Genomic DNA, 26,794 nt, shown 5'->3' with positions numbered 1-26,794 from the left:
GAGACAAAATTGGAAATTCAACTGACTGAACCACCTAGGCACCCTGGGTTGTACACTTTAAATGGGTAAACAGTATGATATGTGAACTATACCTCAATGAAACTGTTACTAAAAGGAAAAAAAAATTGTAATTTTTAAATAAAGTACCATACTCAGAAAGAGTATTGTAAAAGTACTATGTTCAAATGAACAGGTTACCCTAATAGCATATATCACATCTGAGCATCTTGATGTATAAAATATTTACACTGTAATAATTGTGCTCCACACTATAAATTAATATTAATGATCGTAATACTAATAAGTAATAATATTAATAATACCCAAATATGCTTTTGTAACAACTTATTCATACATAGTGATGCACTGTAAACATGTCATGAAACAAAGGGAATAGGTGTTACTTTTAATAAGCGATAGAACAAATGTTAATTAAGCTCAATTCTTTACTTAGAACATGAAATAGGGGACATCTTTATGAATGCTGTAAACATTAAAAAAAACTTAATAAATATTTAGATTAAGTGTGCAAATTCTTTTTTTTGATCAGTTATTGTTTTCATTTCTTATGATTTTATTACTTTTCAATTTAATTTATTGTCAAACGGCTAACATACAGTGTGTAACATGTGCTCTTGGTTTTTGGGGTAGATTCCTGTAGTTCATCACTTACAACACCCACTGGCACTTGCTCATCCCAACAAGGGTTCTCCTCACTGCCCAGCACCCATTTTCCTCTCTCTCCTATCCCCCGCATCAACCCTCAGTTTGTTCTCTGTATTTAAGAGTCTCTTATAGTTTGCCTTAAGTGGACAAATTCTTATAAAACCTCTTAAAACTAATCAGGAAAAATATACTACCTCTCTGCCCCTCCCCTGCTTGTGCTCTCTCTCACTCGCTCTCTCAAAAATAAACTTAAAAAAGAAAAAAAAGCTTAGCACAGTAGTTGGAAACAAAATCATTACACAAAATTCAATTCTACCTCTATGCCAATGCATAAATTACTTTCATTTTCAAGTTCATAAACCAAAAAAGACTTCTATGGAAAAAATTCTAAAGCTCTGAAGGACATCAAACAATGTCTAAATAAATGAAGAACTGTACCAGTTCACAAAATTCTCAATACTATGAAGATACTAACTTTTCTCAAACTGGTTTTTAAACATTACATAGCTTCAAACAAAAATCCAACAGGCTTATTTGTGGAACTTGACAATTTGAGTCTATGCAAAGAAAATGCAAAGGATAAGCATAAACCAATACAACTTTGAAAAACAAGGCTTATGTTGTTATCATGACAGGGATGCTGACCTGTGAACAAACAGAAAAGTGGTACAGAACAGATCCCAGTAACAGGCCCACACATGCATGGACACCTGGCATTCCATAGAGGTAAAGCACTGCAGAGCAGTAGGGAAAAAAAAGCCTTCCAAAATAGTGGTACTGGACGGGCCCCTGGGTGGCTCAGTCGCTTACGCGTCCGACTCTTGATTTTGGCTCGGGTTCACAAGATCAAGTCTGCATCGGGCTGTGTGATGACTGTGCGAAGCCTGCTTGGGATTCTCTCCCTCTCTGCCCCTCACCCATGTACGTGCATACTCTCTCTTAAAAATAAACTTAAAACAAAACAAAAAAAACTGGCGCTGGAAGAAATGGATAGTCATAGGAGAAAAAAATGACACCAGACCATCTACTTCACATGATACACAAAAACCAACTATAAGTGGATTAAAGACCTAAATGTGAAAGGAAGGCTAAGCTACAAAGCTTTTAGAAGATATAACACTATCTTCATGACCACAGGATAGGAAGCTTCCTTAAACAAGAGAGAGTTCACTAATCTTTTCCTTTATGGGAAAGACTGATAAATTTTATTATACTAAAATTAAGAGTTTTTAAAGCAATATAAAGAAAGTTAAAAGAGAAGTCAAACTCAGAGAAGATACCTGCAGTATTCAAAATCAGTAAGGGACAAAATACACAAAGAACTTGTACCAAAAAAAGACAAAAACAGACAATCCAAAAGAAAAAACGAGGCATTTCACTTGGAACAGGTACCTCAAAAGACAAAATTCATTATGAGCAAAAAGTGAAAGAAATGCTGCTAAGTTCCTTAGTAATAAGAGAAATGGAATTTGAAATCTTAATGACCTCATAGGTAAATTTGACAATACCAAGTGTTGACAAGGATGGTGACCAATGCATGCTGGCGACAAAAACACTGATATTAAGAAGTAATGTTAGAGATATATTTTCTGTAGACATCTGATACATGTGTACACCAAGATATACATAATGTTCCAAGCAGCAAAATAGCCATTTACATTATGTAAACAACATAAATGTCATAAGAACGGATGAATTGCACAATAGTCATGTTGTAACACAACAATGAAAAAAATCAAACTATAAATGCATACAACTTGGAAAAAAAGCTCATAAACCTGTTTAGTGAAGGAAAATTAAAAAAGTATTTTGTATGCTTTTATATCAAGTTCAAAACAAAGAATATTCCTTAAGGATGCAAAGGTGATACAAGTACAAAGAAAAACAAGGAAATGATCACAAAAGGCAGGACAGTGATTTTCTGAAGCAGAGATGGAGAGGGTTTAGTAAAGAGCATTAAAAAAAAAGGACTTCTAGAGGGTTTCCTGGCTGGCTCAGTCAGTGGAACATGTGACTCTTAGTCTCAGGGATGTAAGTTCGAGCCCCCACATTGGGTATAGTGATTATTTAAAAATAAAATCCTTAAAAAAAAAAAAAAAAAAAAAAGGACTTCTAGAATGTTGACAATATAATATTTTTGAAACTAAGTGATATTAACTATGCTTATGTATTTCTCTCAGTATCTTTTATATTAAAACAGTTAAAGACAGACATCAAAAAACCCAACAGAAACACAGATTCTGGAGCTCACAGGAGAGGTCAGAATTATAATTTGGGAATGTTCAAAAAACAGATGACTGAAGCTTTAATGTTTATTTATTTCTGAGAGAGACTGAGACAGAATGCGAGTAGGGGAGGGGCAGAGAAAGAGGGAGACAGAATCCGAAGCAGGCTCCAGGCTCCGAGCTCCCAGCTGTCAGCACAGAGCCCGATGCGAGGCTCGAACTCATGAGCTGTGAGATCATGACCTGAGCCGAAGTCGGGTGCCCAACCGACTGAGCCACCCAGGCGCCCCTGATGACTGAAGCTTTAAATGAGAATAAAAAATGATATGAGAAGATGAGTGCACCAAAAACAGAACTACTGTAAACAGAAACACTAAAGAGAGAGCAAAAGAGGTCTTGATGAAGGATGAAGGAAAACGCAGTAACAGAGAACGAGCAAAGAGCTCTGGCAGAAGAGAAGGTTGGAGAGTCTGTAAGCAGTATCAACTATTAGCAAGTCAGATGAAGACAGAAAAGAGGGCACTAGATTTGGCAACTAAGAGGTCACTGGTAAGCTTACAGCAAAATTACAAATCAAAAAGGGAAAAAATGTCTTACCTCAAGAAGAAAGTCTATTTTCTCTTTATTAGGTCTAAGAAATAGCTGGTTAAATTGAACACTAATCGTTCTACCTTCCAATATATCACGGACTGTGTTACAGGCACAGACTTTAAAACAGATTTCATCTAGAGCTTCATTTCTGTAGAATACAAAAGTAGATCTACTAATACATTCTCTTTAATAAAAAAAAAAAGTAAGGTACATTTCACAAAACCAAAATCACTCACTAGAATGAGTTATTTATTCTTGAGAGGTAAGAGTTTAGGTTATTCAGGCACACACGGGGTGGGGGGGTAGCGCAGAAAAGGAAAGTTTTTAATCTGTCAAGGGACAATTAAACTCCAGATTAGGTAACAGAATCAAATTCCACTGATTTCTGTCCCCCAAATGCTTTTACTAAGGATCAGATAAACATTAAAGTGGCTCTTCTGGCTATGTTAATTTCCCATATACTAACAAAGATGAAAGTACTGTCACAGATTTACAGGTGATTTGGAGGTCTATTGTTATACACCCAAAATGCATTTGCTCTTTTATTCAAAAATAAGAAGGTAGTTCTTCAATTTACTTACTTACCCCTGTTGAGCTTTCTGAAAGAGTTCCCTTAGTACTGACTGCCGGAACTGGACAGGTAAACTGAAGGTTAAGTTATCTTCAATAAAAATCTTTACTACATCCTACAACACAAGACATAAAATTGTATCCAATTCAAAAATCATGGCGAAGCTTGTTTACTTTAAAAGTCTTCCCAAAAAGAAAAAAAAGTCTTTCTACAATGGAAAATATATATTGAAGAAAATCATGAAAGTAACTTACTACAAAACTCTTTTCTAAAATATTAAAATGAAAATTGAGGGTAAAAATCTCACCTGCCCCCCAACCCTGCCTTTTTAAATTGAAGACCACAGACCAAAAATGAGAGGTGAAGAATCAATCGATAAGAGGAAATTCAAGGGGCGCCTGGGTGGCTCAGTCGGTTAAGCATCCAACTTCAGCTCAGGTCATGATCTCATGGTTCGGGAGTTCAAGACCCTCATCGGGCTCTGTGCTGACAGCTCAGGGCCTGGAGCCTGCTTTGGATTCTGGGTCTTCCTCTCTCTCTGCCCCTACCCCACTCACTCTCTCGCCCAAAAATAAATAAATATTTAAAAATTAAAAAAAAATTTTTTTTTCTTAGAAATAAAGATAGGCTGTAGCTTTGTCATTTCATGACTCCTACTTTGAGTGAAGTAACATGAAGGCACTATTCATTTTCTAGCATGAAGGCTTTCTGATAAAGATTTCAAAAGTACAAGTTTTTTTTTAACATTTAAAAAAATTAAAAACATTTTTTTAATATTTATATATTTTTGAGAGAGAGACAGAGAGAGAGAGAGACAGAGAGAGAGAGAGAGAGAGACAGACATAGAATCTGAAGCAGGCTCCAGGCTCTGAGCTATCAGCACAGAGCCCGACATGAGGCTCAAACTCACGAACCATGAGATCATGACCTGAGCTGAAGTCAAACACTTAACTCACTGAGCCACCCAGGTGCCCCTCAAAAGTACAATTTCTAATTCCCAGTAATTTTCATTACAAACCTAAAAATATATATCCACAGAAGGCAATGAACATAAACAGATTAATTTAAGTGTTTTCCATGGGTAAAAATCGAGACGATAACCAGGCTCACTGGTAAAGCAGTCTCTAGAATAGACCATCCAAACCTACAAATATCGCTTTGCTCATTTTTACCCCCAGTCTTACAGTGGCTAATAAGGCTGGGCTACAAAAGCCACACTTTCAAGTCAGACACCAGACTTAAGGCTCCATAAAACTAACAATTCTTTACCTGTAATTTTAAAAGTTAAAAGTCCTGCTTACAGTTTCTTGAAGAATTTACTTAACACAGGTAAATTCTATACCTTCAAGAAAAATTATCAATAATGACTCAACATCTCTATAGTACACTGCTTAGACTTTATAACTTGTCACTTGATTCTCCTAAGACCTATGAAATGGGGTAATTATTACCATTTTATAGGCCAATCTGACAGTTTTACATGCCCCAAATCACACAACTGGTAAATGGCGATGCCAGAATTTAAAATGAGTTCTGTCTGTCTTCCAAAGCTTTCCAAGCACCCTATTACTTCCCCATCAGATATCTTACCTGATAGTTGCCAGATCTCAAACAAATATGGACTTGACTATATGGTGTCAACTGTTGAGATGTACTATCAGAAGAAGGTACAAGAACATCACACGCTTGACAATAGCCCGCTAACCGCTTCTCATCTATGGTACAATGAAGAGATAATGAACCTATCTGTAAAGTAAGAGGTATACATCATTATCCATCAATGTAACAGAAAACAATAGTATAGTACCCATTCAATGCATTTTAACAGTACAATAAAATGTAATGGAAAATTCAGGGCTGGAAGTACCATAAAAAATGAAAAAGTTGAAAGTTTAGAGCAAGGGTCAGCAAACTATTGTTCACAGGCATTTGGCCTGTGGCCTATTTTTATACAGCCTTTGAGCTGAGAATCATACTTAAGGTTGTAAAGGGGAAAAAACATAGTAACAAATGAGATTATGCAACATAAACTGCATACAGCCCACAAAGCCTAAAATATCTACTATTTGGTCCTTTACCAAAAAGCCTGCAGACTTCAGGCTAACATACAAAAGGTAAACATCATCATCAAAGTATGTATAACAATTTAGACATTAAAAAAGAGTGAACACTGTTTAAAACAAGCTTAAAACATTTAAAAATATGTAAGAACAGAGCAAATCTGATGAGCTGCCTGGGCAAAGTAAAATGTGGATTCCCAAAAAATCTAGAATAGATTTAAAGCAAATCTCTTGAGCATTTAATCAATTTTTCTGAAAAGGAGAGACTGAAGTGGGAGTTTTTCTAGGCACCAAACAAAAACCTAGTTACATATTTTAAAATTCAGTTGTCAGAATCATAAGAAGAAAAATGCAAGTGATAAACATATGAAAAGCTCACCTTTACCAGGAATTAAGGAAATGTAAATGTGTTAAAGTTCGTGTATTTCACCCACCAAATTAGCAATTGGAGGAAAAAAACAAAAACAAAAAAACCCTCACTGCTGATCGGAGTACCGAGAGAAATGTACCTGGAAAGCAATTTGGTTTTATGTTTCACAGCCTTTACAAAATTACTGACATGATGATTACTGACATTACAATTTACTGACATGATGATTCTACTTGTAGGAATTTAACTTGAGAGCATCTTAAAACCAAAAAAAGTCTTACGCTTGGAGACAGAAATATTATAGCTTTATGATAAATAAAAACAGTAAACATAAATGCCCAAACATTAGAGAAATGAAGTAAATCACAGCACATCTACATGAAGATCTTTAAATGTCTATTCAAAGATTTAAGCATGATAACAATATAGTATATATAGTTAATATAACCTTAACTGTATAAAAACAAAGACTGAAACCTGGAAGAAAATAAGCTAAAATGGCAAAAGGGGTAATTACTAGGCAGCAGTAATACAGATTTTCAAAATGCTTTTGGTACTTTCTAAAACTTGCCAAATGTACCACAATGAACATTTGTTTTTTTAATCATCAGAAAAATTAAACCCAAAAACATATATCGACTCTTTTAAGAACTAAATATTATGTGCCTGTTATCACTGTATTTACCTCTGTAATTAGTTCTTTGGTTCTAAAAAATTTTTCTCTGGCATTTTCATAAACAGCTGCATTTGTAGAGCCTTGCTGGAAGTATGCTGCACCCAAATCATAACACACCTAAAATGGTAATGAATACCAATTTGCTTAGTAAATTTTCATGAACTGAAGAGCTAACAAAACTCGAAATTATGTTTATCTCAGCAAAACACTAGTACATATACAGGAAAAAAACTGTATTTCAGCAAGCAATGGAATAGTCAATGTTCTTAGTCACAAGCAACAGAATCCAGTGGACTGATTTAAGGAGAAAACAGATTTAAATGGTAAGATTTAGGGTGGCCCAAGGATCGACCTTTGGAAACAAAAGGGCAAGGGAGGCAAAGAGCCAAGATAAGAGCCAAAACTGACCTAGTGAGTGCTGCGGTCATCTCAACACTGGACTCTTATCACCTGCAGCCACCAGCACTACATGCCAAGAGCAGCAGCTAGCTATACTCTTGCTCAGGCTGCCCCTGTCAACTAGATTTTACTGTCACCGTTGCTGCTACTCAACATCACGACGGATTCTCTATCATCTATGCTTCTTTCAAAGTGGGGGAGAGTAACTGCCTGGCCAGAGTGAACACTGAGAAAAATCTGAATTAATGACAATGAAAGGATAGAAAAAGACAACTAAAAAAGTACTAATAGAATTTGTGAATTTCTGGGACACCTGGTTGGCTCAGTTGATAGGGCATGCGACTCTTGATCTCAGGGTCATGAGTCTGAGCCCCATGATGGGTGTGGAGCCTACTTAAAAAAAAAAAAAATTGTGTATTTCTTCAAGAACCTTCTTCAATCGATGCCTAGACTCACTAAATGCAGAATTCAAGGACTCAGATTGTTTAATTCAACTTGAACATTTTATGGACAGGAATAAAGCTCAGAAGTGACAATGTCTGCTAAAAGGCATATAACCAAGTACTGGCAGAGCCCAGGCTCGAACCCAGATCCCTAAGGCTCCTAATATCCTGCCTCAAAAGTTTATTCTACACAGTGCTGACAGATCTGACTTTCTTAAAAAGTCTTCAAATTATCCCAAGTAGGATAAAATTCAAACCCCTTGGGCCCGATCTTTAACGATCTCAGAATCTGGACTAACTTCTCTCTTCAAAACTCTCTATTCTCCTCTATTTCAACCACACCAGTCTTCTCAATTCCCAATTCTTATCAGATCCTGGAAATAAACTTCACTCCCTATCTCTTATTTCCATCTACATCAAACCAGTCTTAGCAAAAACAGATACTTATTCCTCCTCTAAACTTCTAACCTCTAACAGTCTGATACACATCACAGAACTACTCTTTACTGATATGTATCATATATACACATTCTGTCCTCTTGAGCTAATCAAGATGAATTCTTCTCAGCCTGTAGGATACTGCTTCTTACTATTTAGTCCACATTAAATGTGTGGCTGATTTTCATTCTAGAGTGCTTCCTCCCATCTGGATCAAAGGGTGAGAAAGAAAAGAAAGAAAAGAAAGAAAGGAAGGAAGAAAAGAAAGACAAAGAGAAAAAGAAAAGAAAGAAAGAAAGAAAGAAAAGAAAAGAAAGAAAGAAAAAGAATATACAGGTATTTATACACACACAGACATTACAGTTACATGTAATTCCCCTTTCCAGGCACACAGTACAAGATACCAAAAAGGTATTTTCAAGTATCACTACACTAACATTAAAACAAGGGTTTTTTTTGTGTTTTTTTTTTCAGTTTTTTTTTTTTTAATTTTTTTTTTAACGTTTATTTATTTTTGAGACAGAGAGAGAGACAGAGCATGAACGGGGGAGGATCAGAGAGAGGAAGACACAGAACCTGAAACAGGCTCCAGGCTCTGAGCTGTCAGCACAGAGCCCGACGCGGGGCTCGAACTCACGGACCGTGAGATCATGACCTGAGCCGAAGTCGGCCGCTTAACCGACTGAGCCACCCAGGCGCCCCTCAGATTTCTTTTTTAAGAAATCTCTATACCCAAAGTGGGCCTCCAACTTACAACTCTGAGATCAAGAGTCAAATGCTTTACCAACTGAGCCAGCCAAGCACCCCCATTAAAACAAGTTTAAATTTTAGGCATGCCCGGCTGGCTCCATACAGCATGTAACTCCTGATCTCAGGGTATGAGTTTGAGCCCCACATAAATACATAAAACAAGTTTAAATTCTATAATTAAGAGGTAGTTAATAAGTTAAAACAAACAAAAAGCCTGATAACAAAGTTGCCCTGACAGCAAATATTTTCGCTTTTACTGGGAAAAGAATTCAAAGATTTTCCTTTAGAATCAGGTAAATTTTAGTAATGTAAAGAATGTGCTTTAAATATTAACGTGCTGGGAAATAAGTATTGCTACTAATTTGCCATTCAAGGCACAGAATTAGGACTCAGCTATATAATTAAGAAAGTATTTGAGGGGCGCCTGGGTGGCTCAGTCGGTTAAGCGGCCGACTTCGGCTCAGGTCATGATCTCGCGCTCCGTGAGTTCGAGCTCCGCGTCGGGCTCTGTGCTGACAGCTCAGAGCCTGAAGCCTGTTTCAGATTCTGTGTCTCCCTCTCTCTGACCCTCCCCCATTCATGCTCTGTCTCTCTCTGTCTCAAAAATAAATAAACGTTAAAAAAAAAATTTTTTTTAAATAAAAAAAAAAGAAAGTATTTGATAGTTTACCTAGCACACTGAGATGTTTTATTAACAGCTGTTTTGTTTTTCAGATTGTATCACCCACTAGATAGTGAAAATCAGAAACATCACCAATTATTTTTAAATAGACTCTGTGACTACAATATAGTACCATAAACCCTCTTATACGTAAGTTCCACTATTTAAAGATATTCCCAAATGTCAATTCTCATTACTCCTATTCCAACTGTGACTGCCATCTCATCAGGTACTGAAAAAATGATTATCTTCAACTCTACAACCAGCTAATCTGAAAAGGCACCTCCCAACACGTTGTCATAGCTACTTCTGCCCATTTCAGGAATGGGAAACAGTGACTGAAGAAATCAGCAGGTGCCTGGATGGCTCAGTTAGTTAAGCGTCCTACTCTTGATTCTGGCTCAAGTCATGAACTCACGGTCCGTGGAATCGAGCCCCACAACAGGATCTGTGCTATCAGCGCAGAGCTGATTGGAATTCTCTTTCTCTCACCTGCCCCTCTCCTACATGTGCACTCTCAAAAGAAATAAATACACTTAAAAAAAGAAATCACGCAAGGGGTGCTTGGCTGGCTTAGTCGGTAGAACACGTGACTCTTGATCTCAGGGTTGTGAGCTCAAGCCCCACTTTGGGGGCAGAATTTACTTTAATTATTAATTTACTTAAAAAAAGAACTGCCTGTTTAAAAACAGAAGATGACGCGCCAACTCCCACAAAGAAGAGAATACAGAATATAAAACACACTATCTTCGTGGCCCTTTTTACGCAGTTTTTGAATATTTTAAAATTTGTTGTACCTAAGGTTCTCTGCTAGAAAGTGAGGAAGATGCAAAATACACGTTAAAATAGAGAGAGATTTCAGAGAGTTTACAATCCAGCGGAGAAAAAGACAACACAAATACGCAGTATCTCACAATAATATCAACTGAAAGCTTTCAAAGGAACTAGAGCCCAGAGTTACAGAACCACCTTCAATGAAGACCCTTGAAAAACTAGTTATTTTCTCTAGGGGCCAACATTTTTCAAAGTCTAGCATAGTATTTGTTTTGGGGTTCAGGGGTTTTTTTTGGTTTAATTATCTAACAATATGAATGAACTGTAGAATTGTTTACATACTCACTGCATTCTCAGTATTCAGAGTCTGTCTCTTAAACACAATTGGGAAACTATCTCAGAGACCATAAATCAAATGAAATTTCCCTTCCATTTCTTTCAGGAAAATTTCAAGTGAAGTCATAAAATTTACAAATTAATTATGAGTCAAAATTTTAATAGCATCTTAAGTCAAAAATCAAAAAGACAAAGGGAGGAATTCTAATTAAAAATACTAGAATGACCTCATGTAAGATTTTCCAAAACTTTGCCATGCATTGATTGAATATTGAAATAAGTACCTGGCACTGCATCTCCTCAGTTCTGATTTTCAATCCAGCAGTAGAACTCTCAGTTTCTCCATTTACCATGCCTGGCTCCATTGCCAACAAATCTAGTGTTCTCATTGTGTGGACATAAAGATCCTTGTCTAATTTAAGGGCTGCCTCTAGTACCAAAATAGAATCAGAAGCTTGCTCTTTTAGCTACAAAAATTCAATAAACAAATTATTAAAATACAAACATCACAGAAAACTAACCAAAATATATACACCGGACACTCAATAACTTGGTGTACTAAGCTATTAAAAAAATTTAACACAGCAAGAGTGCAATTAAATCTGTTGAAATAGTTAAATTTTTAAAAATACAGTAAAAGTTCCTATTTAGAAATTAGAAAATACAAAGTAGAAAAGGTACCTTTTTATTTTTTTTACAAAACAAGATAAAAGTGCTCTAAAGATTTGCTTCCACTGATTTATTCAAGAAATGTTTATATGCATCAATGTGTCAGCCACCGTTTAAGTAGGCACTAGTAACAAAAATAAAATGATGCAGGGTTTTTTTTCTCCACATTCAAAATACTACAGCATAATGGGGCGCCTCGGTGGCTCAGTCGGTTAAGGGTCCTGGACTCTCGATTATAGCTCAGGCCATGATCTCGTGGTTGTGAGTCAAGCCCTGCATCAGGCTCTGTGCTGACAGAGGCTCTCTCCCTCTCTCTCTGCCCCTCTACTTGCTCTATGTCTCACAAAAAATATAAATAAGCATTCAAAATACTACAGCACATTAACTTTATATAAATACAGAATGTTTCTCTCCTCTCCCAGCCCCTAGACTTTACACAGTGTTTCTGGTGCACTGTAGGGGTCATGGAATTACAGAGATCATTTTTAAATTATGGAAACTCCCACATTTCCACTTTTATATTAACTACATTAAAAAAATAACTGCTATAGGGGTGCCTGGGTGTCTCAGTCGGTTGGGCGTCCAACTCCCGGTTTTGGCTCAGGTCATAATCTTCCGGGTTTATGAGATCAAGCCCTGTGTGAGGCTCTGCGCTGACAGCATGGAGCCTGCATGGGATTCTCTATCTCCCTCTCTCTGCCCCTCCGTTGCTCACACTTTCTCTCTCAAAACAAGTTAACTTAAAAAAATTCTTTTAAACAATAACTACTGTATTTTTGTGACTGCAAAGTAATTTTTTTTAATTTTTTTTGTGTTTATTTAGTTTTTGAGAGACAGAGAGGATGCGTGGTGGAGAGGCAGAGAGACGGGGAGACACAGAATAGGAAGCAGGCTCCAGGTTCTGAGCTGTCAGCACAGAGCCTGATGCGGGGCTCGAACTCACAGACCAGGAGATCATGACCTGAGCCGAAGTTGGACACTCAACCGACTGAGCCACCCAGGCGCCCCTGCAAAAATAATTTTAAAATATAATACATGTGGGGGGGGGGGGGGGGAGGGGAAAGTGGCTGATGGGCATGGAGGAGGGCACCTGTTGGGATGAGCACTGGGTGTTATATGGAAACCAATTTGACAATAAATTTCATAAAATAAAAAAATAAAATAACATAAAATAGAATAACATAAAATAGAATAACATAACAAAATAAAATAACATAACATAAAATAACATAACATAAAATAACATAAAACAACAAAATAAGATAAAATAACATAACATAAAATAACATAAAATAACGTAAAATAAAATAACGTAAAATAAAATAAAACATAACATAAAGTAAAATAAAACATAACATAAAATAACATAACATAAAATAACATAAAGTAAAATAAAATCACAAAACATAAAACAACAGAACATAAAATAACAACATAAAATAAAATAACATAAAATAAAGTTTTGTTGTAAAGAAAAATAAAATAAAATCTGTTAATTGTAAAATTTTGGGGAAAAAATATGAAGATATCATCTGTAACTGTGATTTCTCTTATCTGCTAAAGTATAAAAATTGAACAACAGAATTGGTGGTAAAGCACTACACTGAAAAGCTGTATGATTTACAATTGTTACCAAACTATGTTCTAACAATAAAAACCTATACATCACTGCTTCCAGACCCTGCCAACTTTTGCATATCTAAGGTTAGAGGAAGCATGTGAACATGCTCTGAATGCACCCAAGAAATGTGTAACTGATGCTGATACTCACTACTTTCAAAATATTTTCTGTTAGTTCTTTCTCCTGTTGCATCTGATTCATGCTAAAAGAGAAAAGATTGAGAAGTATTTAACATTTTTCAAGACTAAAAATTCTTAACTTCAGAGCATCATTCTTCAAAATGAGGCAGAATTTAAATAAAAATGTTAATACTACTTCTTTTCACTCTTGAAAAAACAAAAACTCAATTATGATGTTCATTTACCATTATTTTTTCATTTGCTTTGTGTTGAAAAAACAAAAACAAAACCCTCAATATAAGACTAAACCTTATTGGCAGCAAAAGCTCATTTCTATCAAGTTAGAAACTATGCTCTCTAGCTCCAAATTTGGGTAAGCTGCTAACCTAGAATTTAAGAATTAGGTTTAGGGGTGCCTGAGTGGCTCAGTTGGTTAAGCATCCAACTTTGGCTCAGGTTCACGTCCTCGTGGTCCACGGATTTGAGCCCCATGTCAGACTGTGCTGAAGCTCAGAGCCTGGAGCCTACTTCAAATTCTGTGTCTCCTTTTCTGTCTCTGCTCCTCCCCTGCCCGTGCGCTCTCAAAAATAAACGTTAAAAAAAATTATAAGAATTAGGTTTAAAACTCCACAGATGATAACTCTGGTAATTTTTCGTATTCTAAACTAATTTTACATATTAAAACAATTTCCCTACATACAGAACAAATATATCTTCATGTAAATTAAATGAAAAAAATCGTAATACTTTGGAGCAGGGGAATTAACACTAAGATGAAAGGCACAAGTCACAATGCATTCCTTTTTCCAGAGCTCTCTACTATAGATATCCAGAGCATTGCCTGATTCTGTCACCCTTCTAACTCCCCAAACCTACCTGCACGTAGGCCTTGTGCCCTCCTCTAACTCTACTCCTTCGGTACCAGAGGTTATTAAAAACATGCAAATAAAATTTTTTTAATTCTGATGACAAAAAGTGTCAACCAAGGGTCCCATCTGCCGACTTACACACTTAACTGAGGAGGTCCAGGTTTGGCCTGCTTGACAGGAAAACTGCTTTGAACAATTGTCCTAATTGCCCTGAAGGACAGACAAGAAAAAGAAAATTTAACACACTGCAAATGTCACTTAAATTATTTTTTAAGTACTACTTAGAACATTTGTTATTATAAATTAGCTGAACTTTCAATCGATATGAATAAAACCTTCATAAATCATCCACATTTTTATCAGAATGCTTTTCTCATATATGCAGTCATAATTTTCTCTACCATCAGACTCCCAGTTTCCAAGATCCTCCAAGAGCTCTCCAGGGTATAGGGGACCCTTAAAAGCACATCCCTGAAAGCCAGAGGGCAATTACACACAGGCTGCCCAACACATTTGAGGTCTATGAAAAAATTTACCATCTGTTGTAGAGAAGGATAGCCATGGCAGTGGTCGGAGGTAAAGTGGCCAGATCCATATCCACGTGCTTTGTCCCAGGAGGAACTTTACTGATGCACAGCAGTTCATTTAGCAGCATATTCAATACTGGAACAGACAAACTTAAAGAAACAAAAGGTACACATCTGCATAAGAAGCATAAAATACACAATTCAGTATTTTCACTGAAAATAATTACATTGTTAAAGGACTAAATCTGAGGCTATTTTATTAATCTGTCTCAACAACTTGTATGAAAATATTAAATTTCAGGGGTGCCTGGGTGGCTCAGTTGGTTAAGCATCCAACTCCTGATTTCAGCTCAGGTCATGATCTCAAGCATGGTTCATGAGATCAAGCCCTGCATTGCCTGCTTGGGATTCTTGCTCCCTCTCTGCCTCCAAATGAACCTTTAAAAAAATACTACGTTTTTAAAGATTTTTAAAATTTTCTTTATGAAAACAACTAAAACATACACAAAAGCAGTCAGAATATAATGAACCCCCATGTGCCCATCATCTAGTTTCAACAATTATGGACTGATGGCTAATATGCTTTCATCTCTACTCTTGCTCACTTCCTCCCCTTCCCATACTATCATAAAGCAAATTTTTAACATTAAATCATTTCTTCCCTGTTTCAGAATTGATCTCAAAAAATTAATTCAACAGTGGCACGTGGCTGGCTCAGTCAGAAGGGCATGCAACTTGATCTTGGGGTTGTGAGTTTAAGCCCCACGTTGGGTGCAGAGTTTACTTAAATAAAACTTTTAAAACATTAACTCAATATAGTCACTGTATTAATTTCACATCTAAATATATTTCAGTTGGGGGTGCCTGGGTAGCTCAGTTAAGCTTCTGACTTCAGCACAGATCATGATATCACAGTTTATGAGTTCGAGCCCCACACAGGGCTCTCTGCTGTCAGCACAGAGCCTGCTTCAGATCCTCTGTCCCTTTCTCTCTCTCTCTCCTCTGCTTGTTCTCTCTCTCAAAAAAATAAGTAAAAATAAACTTAGAAAGTCTTATGGGGCATCTGGGTGGCTCAGTTAGTTAAGCGTCCAACTTCAGCTCAGGTCATGATCTCAAGGTTTATGTGTTCAAGCCCTGCATCGGGTTGTCTGCTGTCAGCACAGAGCCAGCTTCAGATCCTGTCCTCCTCTCTATCTGCCCCTCCCCCCACACACACATTCTTTCTCAAAAATAAACATTAAAAAATTTTGAAATACCTTACAAAAAGTTTTCAGTTGCTTATCAAATATCTCAGTGTTCAATTTCCAACTGCATCATATACATCATACTTTTTGGGTCCACATTACTACCTCTTGACAGGCCTCAAGTCTATTAATGTATAGCCTCACCTTAGATTAAAAAATTCTTTAATCTGGAGAAGGGTGGTGAAAACCAAGTGTTTAAACACTACCAGTGAGAACGTGAACTAGTACAACTCTCTTGGAATGCAATCTGGCAGTATACATCATGGGATTTAAAAATGTTTATACCACCTGAGTCAGCAACTTAATAATCTGTACTAAGGATGTAACCAAAAACTCACATGAAATTTAATGACAAAGGTATTTAAGGCTCTGTGATTTATTAAAATTGAAAAGTAGAAACAAACTGAACATCAATGGAAGACAGTTAATTATCCATATGACGGAATTATCTCCAAAAAACAAAATGGGGAAATGTTCATGTTACTGTTATATGGGAAAAAAAGAAACAAAGAAATCACAACAGTGTATATAGGTTAGGGTATGATCACAACTTTGTTTAAAAATATAGGAAGAAGGGTGCCTGGCTGGCTGTCAGTAAAGCATCCAACTACCGATCTCAGGGTTAGGAGTTTGGACCCCACAGTGGGTATAAAGAGTACTTCTAAAAAATAGAGAGAAAAACAACAAAAACTACACAAAAACGTTAAAAATACTTGTCTCCCTCCTCTATTATTTCTGATTTCTGAATTTTACAAGGTACTTTTTTTTTTTGTTTTTTTAAGTAGGCTCCATGCCCAGTGTGGAGCCCAATGTGGGGCTTGAACTCATGACCCTAAAAGCAAGACCTGAGCTGAGATCAAGAGTCAGATGCTTAACCATCTGAGCCACCCAGATGCCCTTACAAGGAGTTCTTTTAAAATTGTGAGGGGGTGCTTGGATGGCTCAGTGTGTTGAGCATCCAACTCGATTTTGGCTCAGGTCATGGTCCCAGCGTCATGGGATCGAGCCCCACATCAGGCTCTGTGCTGACAGCTCGGAGCCTGGAGCCTGCTTCAGATTCTGACTCCGTCTCTCTCTGAGCCTCCCCTGCTTGTGCGCTCTCTCTCAAAAATAAACAAATTAAAAAAAAAAAAAAAAAATGAAAAGGTGATTTAAATTCACATAACATTCAAATACTTTTTTATACCTTTTGAAAAACAGGTGCATATATTACCAGGAACATACAGAAATAGAAGTTGCATTTTAGGGCTGGTATCAGAAAAGCATATATAAAAATAAAACAAAAAATCTAAATAGTATTTCAAAATAAATTTCTTTTAAATCTTGAATACCTTTTCTCTAATATGTCTAAGTCCCACTTCAGATGTGCAGCAACTTTAAGAGCAAGTAGCTTTAAAATACGATTTCTCTTGTTATCAGGTGGAGGCTGCACCTGGTTTTGTTCATTTACTGAAGGTTTGGAAGCCTGTTCCAAAAACTGAACAATAAGTTGAACTGGTGCAGGATCTAGGGTTTAAAAGAAAATAAATTTAACTTTAACTTTCAATTACAAAGATGCGAAAGGTTTCACTATACTGGCTTTTGGCCACAAAAAAAATCCCAACAGCTGTGTAGTTATGATGACTAAGGAATATGATTTATAAGAGTGCTTAGGGATTACATGAAAGATCAGGAAGGGTGGTAAGTAAGGAGGAAGGGTGGTACGTAAGGAGGAAGGGTGGTACGTAAGGAGAAAGGGTTAACAGAATCATGAAGAAGAAAACACTTTAGAAGTAAGAACATGATGACTATAGATTTCCAGTTTAGCAAATAACCAATATCAATTAGAGGAAAGAGAACAGAGATGTCATCTTTGGAATTACTGTTTTAACAATTAGTGCGACCTGCATCAAATTACCTCTCTGCACCTGTTTCCATCAATGCAAATAGAGAATACCACCACCTACCTGTGATTATGAACACCGAATTAAATGAGATAACAGATGTGAAGTATTAAGCATGGCACCCAGAACATTCAATAAATATGAAAAGCAAAGAATTAAAGGAACATAACATCATACAGGTGGTTAAACTGCTTGAATGAAACCACTAAAACTTCTCCCACAGTTGTCTCCATCAGTTAAGGCTAACATAGATTCAACAAGCTACATCTGGATTTGAACTGTATCAGCAAAATACTATTCAAGAAACTTACCTGGTCATACCAGTACCTCTTTCCAGAAATGCCTGCCGTTTCTCTCCTTCTCTAACAGCACCCACTAATTGGGATATTAATCATGATCATCATTAAACAACCATGTTACAAATGTATAACATTCCCTGCTCTCGGAGGTTTTCTCCTTTTAATTTATAGACCAACTTGGGGGAAAAAAATAATTAGGAGTCGGTAAAATCCCCTCGTTGAGAAACAAAACATTTAAATAAGAACCTAAAATATAAAGAATTAGCATCATGATCAGCACTAGAACAGCAATTACTCTCCGTCTCTAAATTGATCACAGCCCGGAGTTCCGTAGGGGTGTGTCAGATCCAGCCTCCCGGACGCACTCAATCTCACAAGACCACCTCAAAGGAGCTAAAACCGCAAACGGTAAAAGGACCAAAGGGGAGGGAAGCGGGAGGGCCTTTGTTTTGCGTTTTTAAACCCTTCCCGGCGGTGCCCCCGCACTGGGAGGCTTAATGTTTAGCGAGGGAACCCCGCCAGAGCTTGGCTCGAATTCGCGCCTCCTGGGCCCCCCAGCTATGTGGCCGAGGAGGCGCGGGTCCTGAGAGCCCGGCGAGCCAGGTGCCGGTGGACGGGTCCCGCTTCCCTCCGGGTGTAGGCGCCGCGCTTACCCGGGCAGGGCTTGCGCAGATGTTTCTCCAGCAGCGACTCCTCTAGCAGGAACTCGAACCAGCAGGTCTGCGGCGGGGTGCAGGGCCGGCTGGAGGTGGCTGCCTCCCGGTCCGCCGCCTCCGCGCTCATCCTGCCCCCGCCGCCGGTACCCCCAGGGACGCTTCCCGGCTCCAACCTGACACTCGGTCGCGTACCACTAGCCGGCGATTTGCGGAACCTCCGCGGGCGAGGCCCAGCTCAGAGCGTCTCGGAAACCCACACAACCCAAAATGGCGGCGGGGCCCAGCCTGAGCTGAGGGGACTAAGCCCGCCTCCTTGCGCCAGCGCCGCGCCTCCGGACCAATCGTTGTTCGATTTGTAGAGAAAGAGGGCGGGGCCAATCCGTAAATAACGCCTCGTCCTGGTTGCCATAGGAGACATCTAGCAAAGAAGCTGGATCGCCAGTGGAGTTTCCCCTTTTCCTGGGGGATTCTCAGCGAGAAAATGGAACAGTCTCATCTAGGATTACAGTGGACCTCGATGTCCTCATAAAAGACAGCGAACACACTACATGTTTAAACGTGATCCAGACAAAGCTTGTCTTCTTCGGTGCTTTAATTTCCCTATTTCCATTTTCTAGATTTCTTTGCACTTAGGTCCTCTAGGCGGAGGCGCCCTGCTGTCTTGGGCACCTGCGCCCCAATCCCCTTCCTCGAAGGATGAGAATGATGGCCCAGCTTTTCTGTTATTTTTCAGGACCATCTCTCAATATTTAGCGCCTAATTAATCCTTTTGATATACCAGCTAGGGATATTGTTAACCCCATTTTACTTTTACCTCCATTTTGTAATGTTCTTGTGTTTTTTAATTACCAATTAAAAGAGGAAAAAGTGTATTCAAAGATGGTGCACACGCCCTAAGAGTGTGGACTCTAGGTTAAGCTATTTAACCTCGCTGGACCTTTGTTTCCATATTTGTGCTTTATTTTAGGATTGATAAGAAAATTCAAGGCGGAGCTTGAGATAATACAGGTAAATGAATTAACATAGTTCAGCTTTTTAGACAAGACCTGGCATCTAGAAGCATTGATAAATATTACCTGATCTCATATAGTGCTGTTTTTGCAAATTATTGCAAATTATAAAAAAATTATACAAGAGTCTAATTTTCTCCCATAAACAAACTCATTACACACCTTTTAACCAATGAAGAAACTGAGGTTTCAGAGTTATCATTTGCCCAAGATTTCCCAACAAAGAAGGGGCTAAACCACAGCTTTGATGAACTTTCAGTTGTACCCAGGCTGCTTCCAGCATAGGATAGCAAGGATAAGATCAATCACTTATGGTCTTTTCCAGAATGAAGAAGGAAGGCATTCACAAGTTTTAAGAAAAATAAATGGAAGTAACTCCTCCCTAAGTGAAAGTAAATCCAAATGCTTCAGTGGCAATCATTGCCTTATTCTCTTCCTGCTCAGTCCTCTTTCTGGGCTGTGTGCTGCGTCTCCTCTTTCATTTTAGTGTTCCCTGGGTCCTGTGCCTTGCCCTCTTCTAACTATAGAAGCCATCCCTGGGTCACTCCCCCCCAACTCCTGCAATTCTGTCCTAGCCTCTAAAGAAATCATGTATTAGACTAATAAAAGCCTGGAGACTAAGAAGATACCAATAGGGAGATTAAAAAGTTATTTTCATGGAAGATTTGGTGTGTTTTACTCAGGCATAAAAAGATGAGGGGAGAAAGGATGGATCCCATGTTCCCCACTCCAGTGAAAAGGGTAGATTACCTATGTCTCGATCCTTTATCAGTATAGTGAATAGCTAAGGGACAGGTTTGAAATTCATGTTGGAAATGTTTGAATATGCATCACTTGCGGGGTGTCAGAATGGAAATGTCCAGAGGGTACTGAATTTTAGATAACTAGTATATAGGAAAAAAAAATCTAAGAGTATCACCCGCTCATTTGTGAACTCAGTATATGTGGACACTGATTTATGCATTGTCTTAGTCTATCTAGGCTGCTATAACAAAATACCATAAACTGAATGGCTTGTAAACAACAGAAATGTATTTCTCACAGTTCTAGAGACTCAGAGTCCAAGATCAGGGTGCCAATATGGTTAAGTTCTAGTAACAACCCTCTTCTGGAGTGTAGACTACCGATTTCTCATGGTATCCTCAATTGGCAAATCAGAAAGGGAGCAAGTTCTTTCAGAAGGGCACTAATCTCACTCACTCATCTCAATCAGATGAACTCATCTAATCCTAATTATTTCCCAAATAAAGGTCCTGCCTACTAATACCATCAGTTAGGTGGTAGAGTTTCAACATTTCAACATATGAATGTTGGGAGCGCAAACATTCAGTCCCTAATATGCATATTCTCTTATTCAAGCCCTGTGAGGTGGGTTTCATTATCATCTTCTTTTTCAGGTGATAAAACAGGCACAGAGATATTTTTTAAAACAGTTCCCAATTTAAGCAGCATGACCTCAGAGACTGAAATCTTACCCCATGCACCAAATATATACCTCTCTAAGAAAAGACCAAAAAAAAAAAAAAAAAAAAAAAAAAAAAAAACCCAAAAACAAAAACCCAGGCCAATAGAAAACTGGGCTGAGGTCAGGAAAATGCAATCTACAAAAGAAGATATATGAATCCCAGATAAACACTGAATGAAATATTCAGGCTCATCAACAATCAATAAGCAGAGTTTGAAAAGTTAATTGACATGATTGCAGATTCCAAACTGCAACTAACCTTCTTTTTTTTTTTTTTTTTTTTTAATGTTTATTTATTTGAGAGAGACACACATACAAGGAGGGGCGGAGAGAGGAAGAGAGAGAATCCCAGGCAGGCTCTGGGCTGACAGCTCAAACCCACAAACCATGAGATCATGACCTGAGCCAAAATCAAGAGTTGGATGCTTAACTGACTAAGCCAAGAAACCACTTTTCTTGAGTTTTGGTGTAGTGTCAAAGAAGAAAATCCATAATTATCTGAAAAGACTCTTTTTTTTTTTAATTAATTTATTTTTTTTAACGTTTATTTATTTTTGAGACAGAGAGAGACAGAGCATGAACGGGGGAGGGTTAGAGAGAGAGGGAGACACAGAATCCGAAACAGGCTCCAGGCTCTGAGCTGTCAGCACAGAGCCCGACGCGGGGCTCGAACCCACGAACTGTGAGATCGTGACCTGAGCTGAAGTCGGACCCTCAGCCGACCGAGCCACCCAGGCGCCCCTGAAAAGACTCTTAATGAGAGTCCATTTTCAAAAAAAAAGTTTTAAGTAAGTTCTGTGTTCAACATGGGGCTCGAACTCATGATCCCAACGTCAAGAGTTGCACGCTCTACCAACTAAACCAGGCAGGCACCCAAAAATATTCCTTTTTCAACTACCTATCTATGTGAAGCTGGATTTTCTTCATATATTTCTACCAAAAGGACACATAGTACTAGTTTGGTACAAAAGCAGATATAAGAACCCACTGATTTCTATACATGAGAAAGAGATTAGCAAAAGTGTAAAACAAAGCCATCTTCTTACCAGATTTTTTAATGAAAATAAAGTTATTTTGTATAAACTTATGTCAACATATAATAGGCTTATTTTTTTCATTATTTTTATTTATTATCCATTATTTATTTATTTTAATTCCATTATTTATTATTTATTATTTATTATATATTTATTATATTAACATTATTTATTTATTTTAATTCCAGTGTAGTTAACACACATTGTTATGTTAATTTCAGGTGTACAAAATTATGATTCAACAGACTTTTTTATCTAAATTTTTAAAAAATGTTTATTTATTTTTGAGAGAGAAGAGACACAGAGTGCCAGAGAGAGGGAGACAGAATTTGAAGCAGGTTCCAGGCTGTGAGCTGTCAGCACATAGCCTGACGTGGACTGGAACTCAAAAATGGTGAGATCAGACCTGAGCCGAAGTTGGACGCTTAACTGACTGAGCTACCCAGGTGCCCCAACAGATTTTTATTTTTAATGAATTCAGGATCCCCAGCTCCATTGGGCCATGCCACCATTTTGGATTGTGTGGGTGTCCAGGATGTCCTAAACCTGGCCTTCATCCCTAGATCCCTGAGGTTTTTAAAGGAATTAAATATATTTTTTAAATATTTATTTTTATTTTTGAGAGAGAGAGAGAGAGAGGGAGAGAGGGTGAGAGTGGGGGAGGGGCAGAGACAAAGGAAGACAGATGATCCAAAGCAGGCTCCATGTTGTCAGCACAAGGGCCAATGCAAGGCTTGAACTCACAAACTGTGAGATCATGACCTGAGCCGAAGTCAGACACTTAACTGACTGAGCCACCCAGGTGCCCCAAGAATTAAATTTTGTTTTAATTTCTCAATTTTAGTTTTTAATATGGTAAATATCAATAGACATAGCTCATAAATAAAGGCTCTTTATCAGTTATGAAACAGGCACTGTGCCAAGTATTTCACACACACCATCTCATCTAAGCCTCATAACAACCACACAATAAAAAGGTACTATTAATAGTACTATGCCCACCTTATAAATGAGAAAACAGTGTCTCAGAGGAGTTAAGTGACTTGCCCAGTATCATACACCTATTTAGTGGTAAAATAGGGATTTGTGTCCCTGTTTTATCTGATCGCAGAGTCCAAACTTACCATTCCATCAAAAAGATATCTTGCTGTTGACTTTTTTGTTTTTTAAATAGTCATAAGCCTACGAAAAAGTTGCAAGAATAATATAAAGAACTCTTACACCCCCTTTGCCCAGATGTCTCAGTTGTTAATATCTTACCACATTTTCTCCATCACCCTCTCTCTACAACCCCTCTGTGTATCACCCTGCTTCCTTAGATACCAACTTATCTTCATTTGGCCAGGCCTGCCCCAGTTTTAACAGTGAAAATCCTACATCCCAGCACCTCCTTCCCCTCCTTCCGGACAAACCCTAGCATTAGGCATGTTGCCTGTGCAACAGCACCCCCTCACTTTGCTTCCGGTTGCTTGGGTGCTGGGGGCTGCCATCTCTACTTGGAGAAGGAAGATGGGAAGTAAAAGGAGGATGGGAAGAGAAGCCTGTAGTTAATTATTAATTAAGCAAAGGGCCTGAAAGGTGCCAGAGTGCTTAACTCTAGCTAGAATAAGGGAAAATCACAAATTCAATGGTTCCAGACTTAGTAATATCATAAGCATGAGTGAAATTCTAGCAAACATTTTTATAATGATCATTATGTAATTACAGAACACCTTGCAAGGTTCATATGCTGTCTGTGTTCAACAATTATTCAAGTAGGAGTCTCTGTTTTATGCTGGTAATAAACTGCAGTACCTGGCCATAGTCTCCTCTTCCTTCCTTAGGAGAGTTTAAAGTATTTTCCCTTACATCCTCCCAGCATTCTGATTCTTCAGGTAGGTCACAAACTCTTCCCTTCTGAAATTTGGGCCACTGACAACACAGCATAGGAAACTAGAGCTGCAATGAAAAAAAAAAATGCATAGAGATATTATTACTGTTATGCAACCTAAAGATGAAGATGTTTTTTACATCATCTGAGAATCACATCAGTAAAAATCAATTTGAATTCAGTTCAGATGTTTAACTTTTTTTTTTTTTTAAATTTTAACGTTTGTTTATTTTTGAAAGACAGAGAGAGACAGATCATCAGCAGGGGAGGGGCAGAGAGAGAGGGAGACATAGAATCCGAAGCAGGCTCCAGGCTCTGAGCTGTCAGTACAGAGCCTGACACGGGGCTTGAACTCATGGACCGGGAGATCATAGCCTGAGCCGAAGTCGGATGCTTTACTGACTGAGCCACCCAGGCGCCCCACATACTTAATATTTTTTAAAAAGCAAATGCACTACAATTCAATATGAGCAGCTAATTTAAAACTTTATTCAATAAGTATCTTGGGGATGGGGCATCTGGATGGCTCAGTCGTAGAATACACAACTCTCATCAAGAGTTCAAGCCCCACGTTGGGCATAGAAGTTACTTTAAAACAGTGTTTTGTTGGTGTAAAGAACTATGTTAATGGTTACACTGCCATCTTGTGGCCTTTGGGGGTAGTGTCCATATCTACCGGTTGTACTAGATCACCTTTTCCTGATACTTCCCAGCGTGAAAGAAAGAAATATGACAGGAGGCTTATGCTTGGAAGTTATCTATTCCTTACATAAGCTGTCTGGCTACATCTAACTGAATCACATCTTCAAAGAAAGATAATGAGTCCTTTAGCTATCAAAAATTACTTCCTTATGCTTCTATTTATTTCCTCTAGGGACTTTGGACCAAGTAGACACCCTATTAGACGCTGCCATAACACTGCATGTCCTCATTCTGGCCCTCAACTCATCTTCTTGCAATTAATTAGCAGCCTAACTTCCCTGTTAGACTCTAAGCTCCTGGGAGGTGGGGCAGGGAGGAGCAGGAGAGTGGTTGCAGTGTTCACCTAGGTCAGTCCTTGGCACATAACAGGCACCCAATAAATACTTACTAAATAAATAGTTTGATTGAACATGTAGCACCTACATTTCACATGCATGCAAACAGTATAAGCCAGAACTATAAACCTTTACTTAATCTCTCCTTTATCTGACCTACACCTTTACTAATTGCTCCTAAGATATGATTCACTGCTGTGGTCTATGTTTTACAAACAGCAGTGAACTTAAAGCTCTTAGAAGGCAGTGTTCATGTCATAAACTTCTGTCTTTGTAATACTCTTACAAAATTTCTAGCTGAATGGATAACTGAATGTAGACCCTATTCACTTAAGAAAAGGAATGGGTTTGGGGCACCTGGGTGGCTCAGTCATTTAAGCGTCCAACTTCGGCCTAGGTCATGATCTCACAGTTTGTGGGTTCAAGCCCTGCATTGGGCTCTGTGCTGACAGCTCATAGCCCGGAGCCTGCTTCAGATTCTGTGTCTCACTCTGTCTCTGCCCCTCCCCTGCTCACACTTTATCTCTCTCTCAAAAAGTAAAATAAACATTAAAAAATTAAAAAAATAAATAAAAATATTAAAAAATAATAAAAAAGAGAAAAAAAGAAAAATATTCTCAGCCACATTCAACAAGCTTGAAGTTCACTGTGCCCAATAAACAACAAAATCCACAATGAACCTTCTACAAAAAAAATAATTCACTTTGTCATTCCAGCAAAACCAGAACTGCCAGAATTCCTTCAGATACTTCTCTGTGTATGGCTTTTCTTGTGTTTTCTAAGTAATCTCTACTCCTTCATATGCTTCTTTGGGAGCCACGTGACCTCGTGACCTCGTGACCTCGGTCTGGAGGCAAGGTCAGCAGTGAGGCAGGAAAGAAGAGTACTCATGCTTTCTCCAAGCCCACACGGTGAAAAGGATTTCGTGTGGCAGACAGAGGAGTAGCAACCAGTTGTGATGTGTACCTGCCCACGCGCTCGGTGAACTCCCAATTCTTGCTGTCCAGAGGCAAGCTCTTTCAGTGAGCTGCACACCATGTGTGCAACTTACATTACAAGAGAAAAACAAAGGGCTGGGGACGAGGATCCACCAGACTGTCATGGGGAACTAGAAACCTCCATGCTGGAATAATTCCAACCCAGCAGCGCTATCACCAAGAGCCATGTCCCTTTTGCAAATCTTGGCCCTAACTAGGAGCAGGGCACGTGTTCTTTTGGTGACTTCTGTGCTGATAATAGAAGCAGGTCACTTCTGGGACCCTGACAGTCCCAGTGGTGTTCCCTCCCAAGAACGCCTGGGAGAACCAGGGACAGTCAAGTCTCCAAAAGCAGGCCGTCCATTGGCTGGTCAGCCGGCTGCCACATGCCTTCAATGCATGCACTAAGAGGCTCAGAGACTAACACTAGCTTGTGGTGGGCACTGAACCTGGAAGATCATAAGGATGAGGGGTTGGAAGCAGTCATCTCTGATCAGAGGAAGCAGGTCTACAGAGAAAATTGAATGCAGCAGACATACAAAGAGAAGCAG

The 26,794-nt window shown here is 38.4% G+C and overlaps 1 protein-coding gene across 2 annotated transcripts in view; it reads right to left on the bottom strand.

Annotated features, from left to right (window-relative positions):
• INTS8 (integrator complex subunit 8) overlaps window positions 1-19,136 on the bottom strand; it is a 52,456-nt gene extending 33,320 nt beyond the window's left edge. The window contains exons 1-10 of one of the 2 annotated variants that reach the window (XM_060610926.3): window positions 18,845-19,136; window positions 17,341-17,515; window positions 14,775-14,915; window positions 14,377-14,448; window positions 13,401-13,452; window positions 11,245-11,427; window positions 7,169-7,276; window positions 5,644-5,799; window positions 4,068-4,168; window positions 3,489-3,630 (exon numbers count right to left, since the gene is read on the bottom strand). In XM_060610926.3, the coding sequence (XP_060466909.1) occupies window positions 3,489-3,630; window positions 4,068-4,168; window positions 5,644-5,799; window positions 7,169-7,276; window positions 11,245-11,427; window positions 13,401-13,452; window positions 14,377-14,448; window positions 14,775-14,915; window positions 17,341-17,515; window positions 18,845-18,974 (1,260 nt within the window). In that variant the 5' untranslated portion in view covers window positions 18,975-19,136. The remainder of the gene's footprint in view (window positions 1-3,488; window positions 3,631-4,067; window positions 4,169-5,643; window positions 5,800-7,168; window positions 7,277-11,244; window positions 11,428-13,400; window positions 13,453-14,376; window positions 14,449-14,774; window positions 14,916-17,340; window positions 17,516-18,844) is intronic. The other variant, XM_078441575.2, reaches the window with a different exon arrangement.
• Between the last annotated feature and the right edge of the window lie 7,658 nt (window positions 19,137-26,794).

Source organism: Panthera onca, chromosome F2, assembly GCF_046562875.1.
Source record: "Panthera onca isolate mPanOnc1 chromosome F2, mPanOnc1 haplotype 2, whole genome shotgun sequence".
NCBI classification, from domain to species: Eukaryota; Metazoa; Chordata; class Mammalia; order Carnivora; family Felidae; genus Panthera; species Panthera onca.
This window is presented reverse-complemented; position numbering and strand designations above follow the sequence as displayed.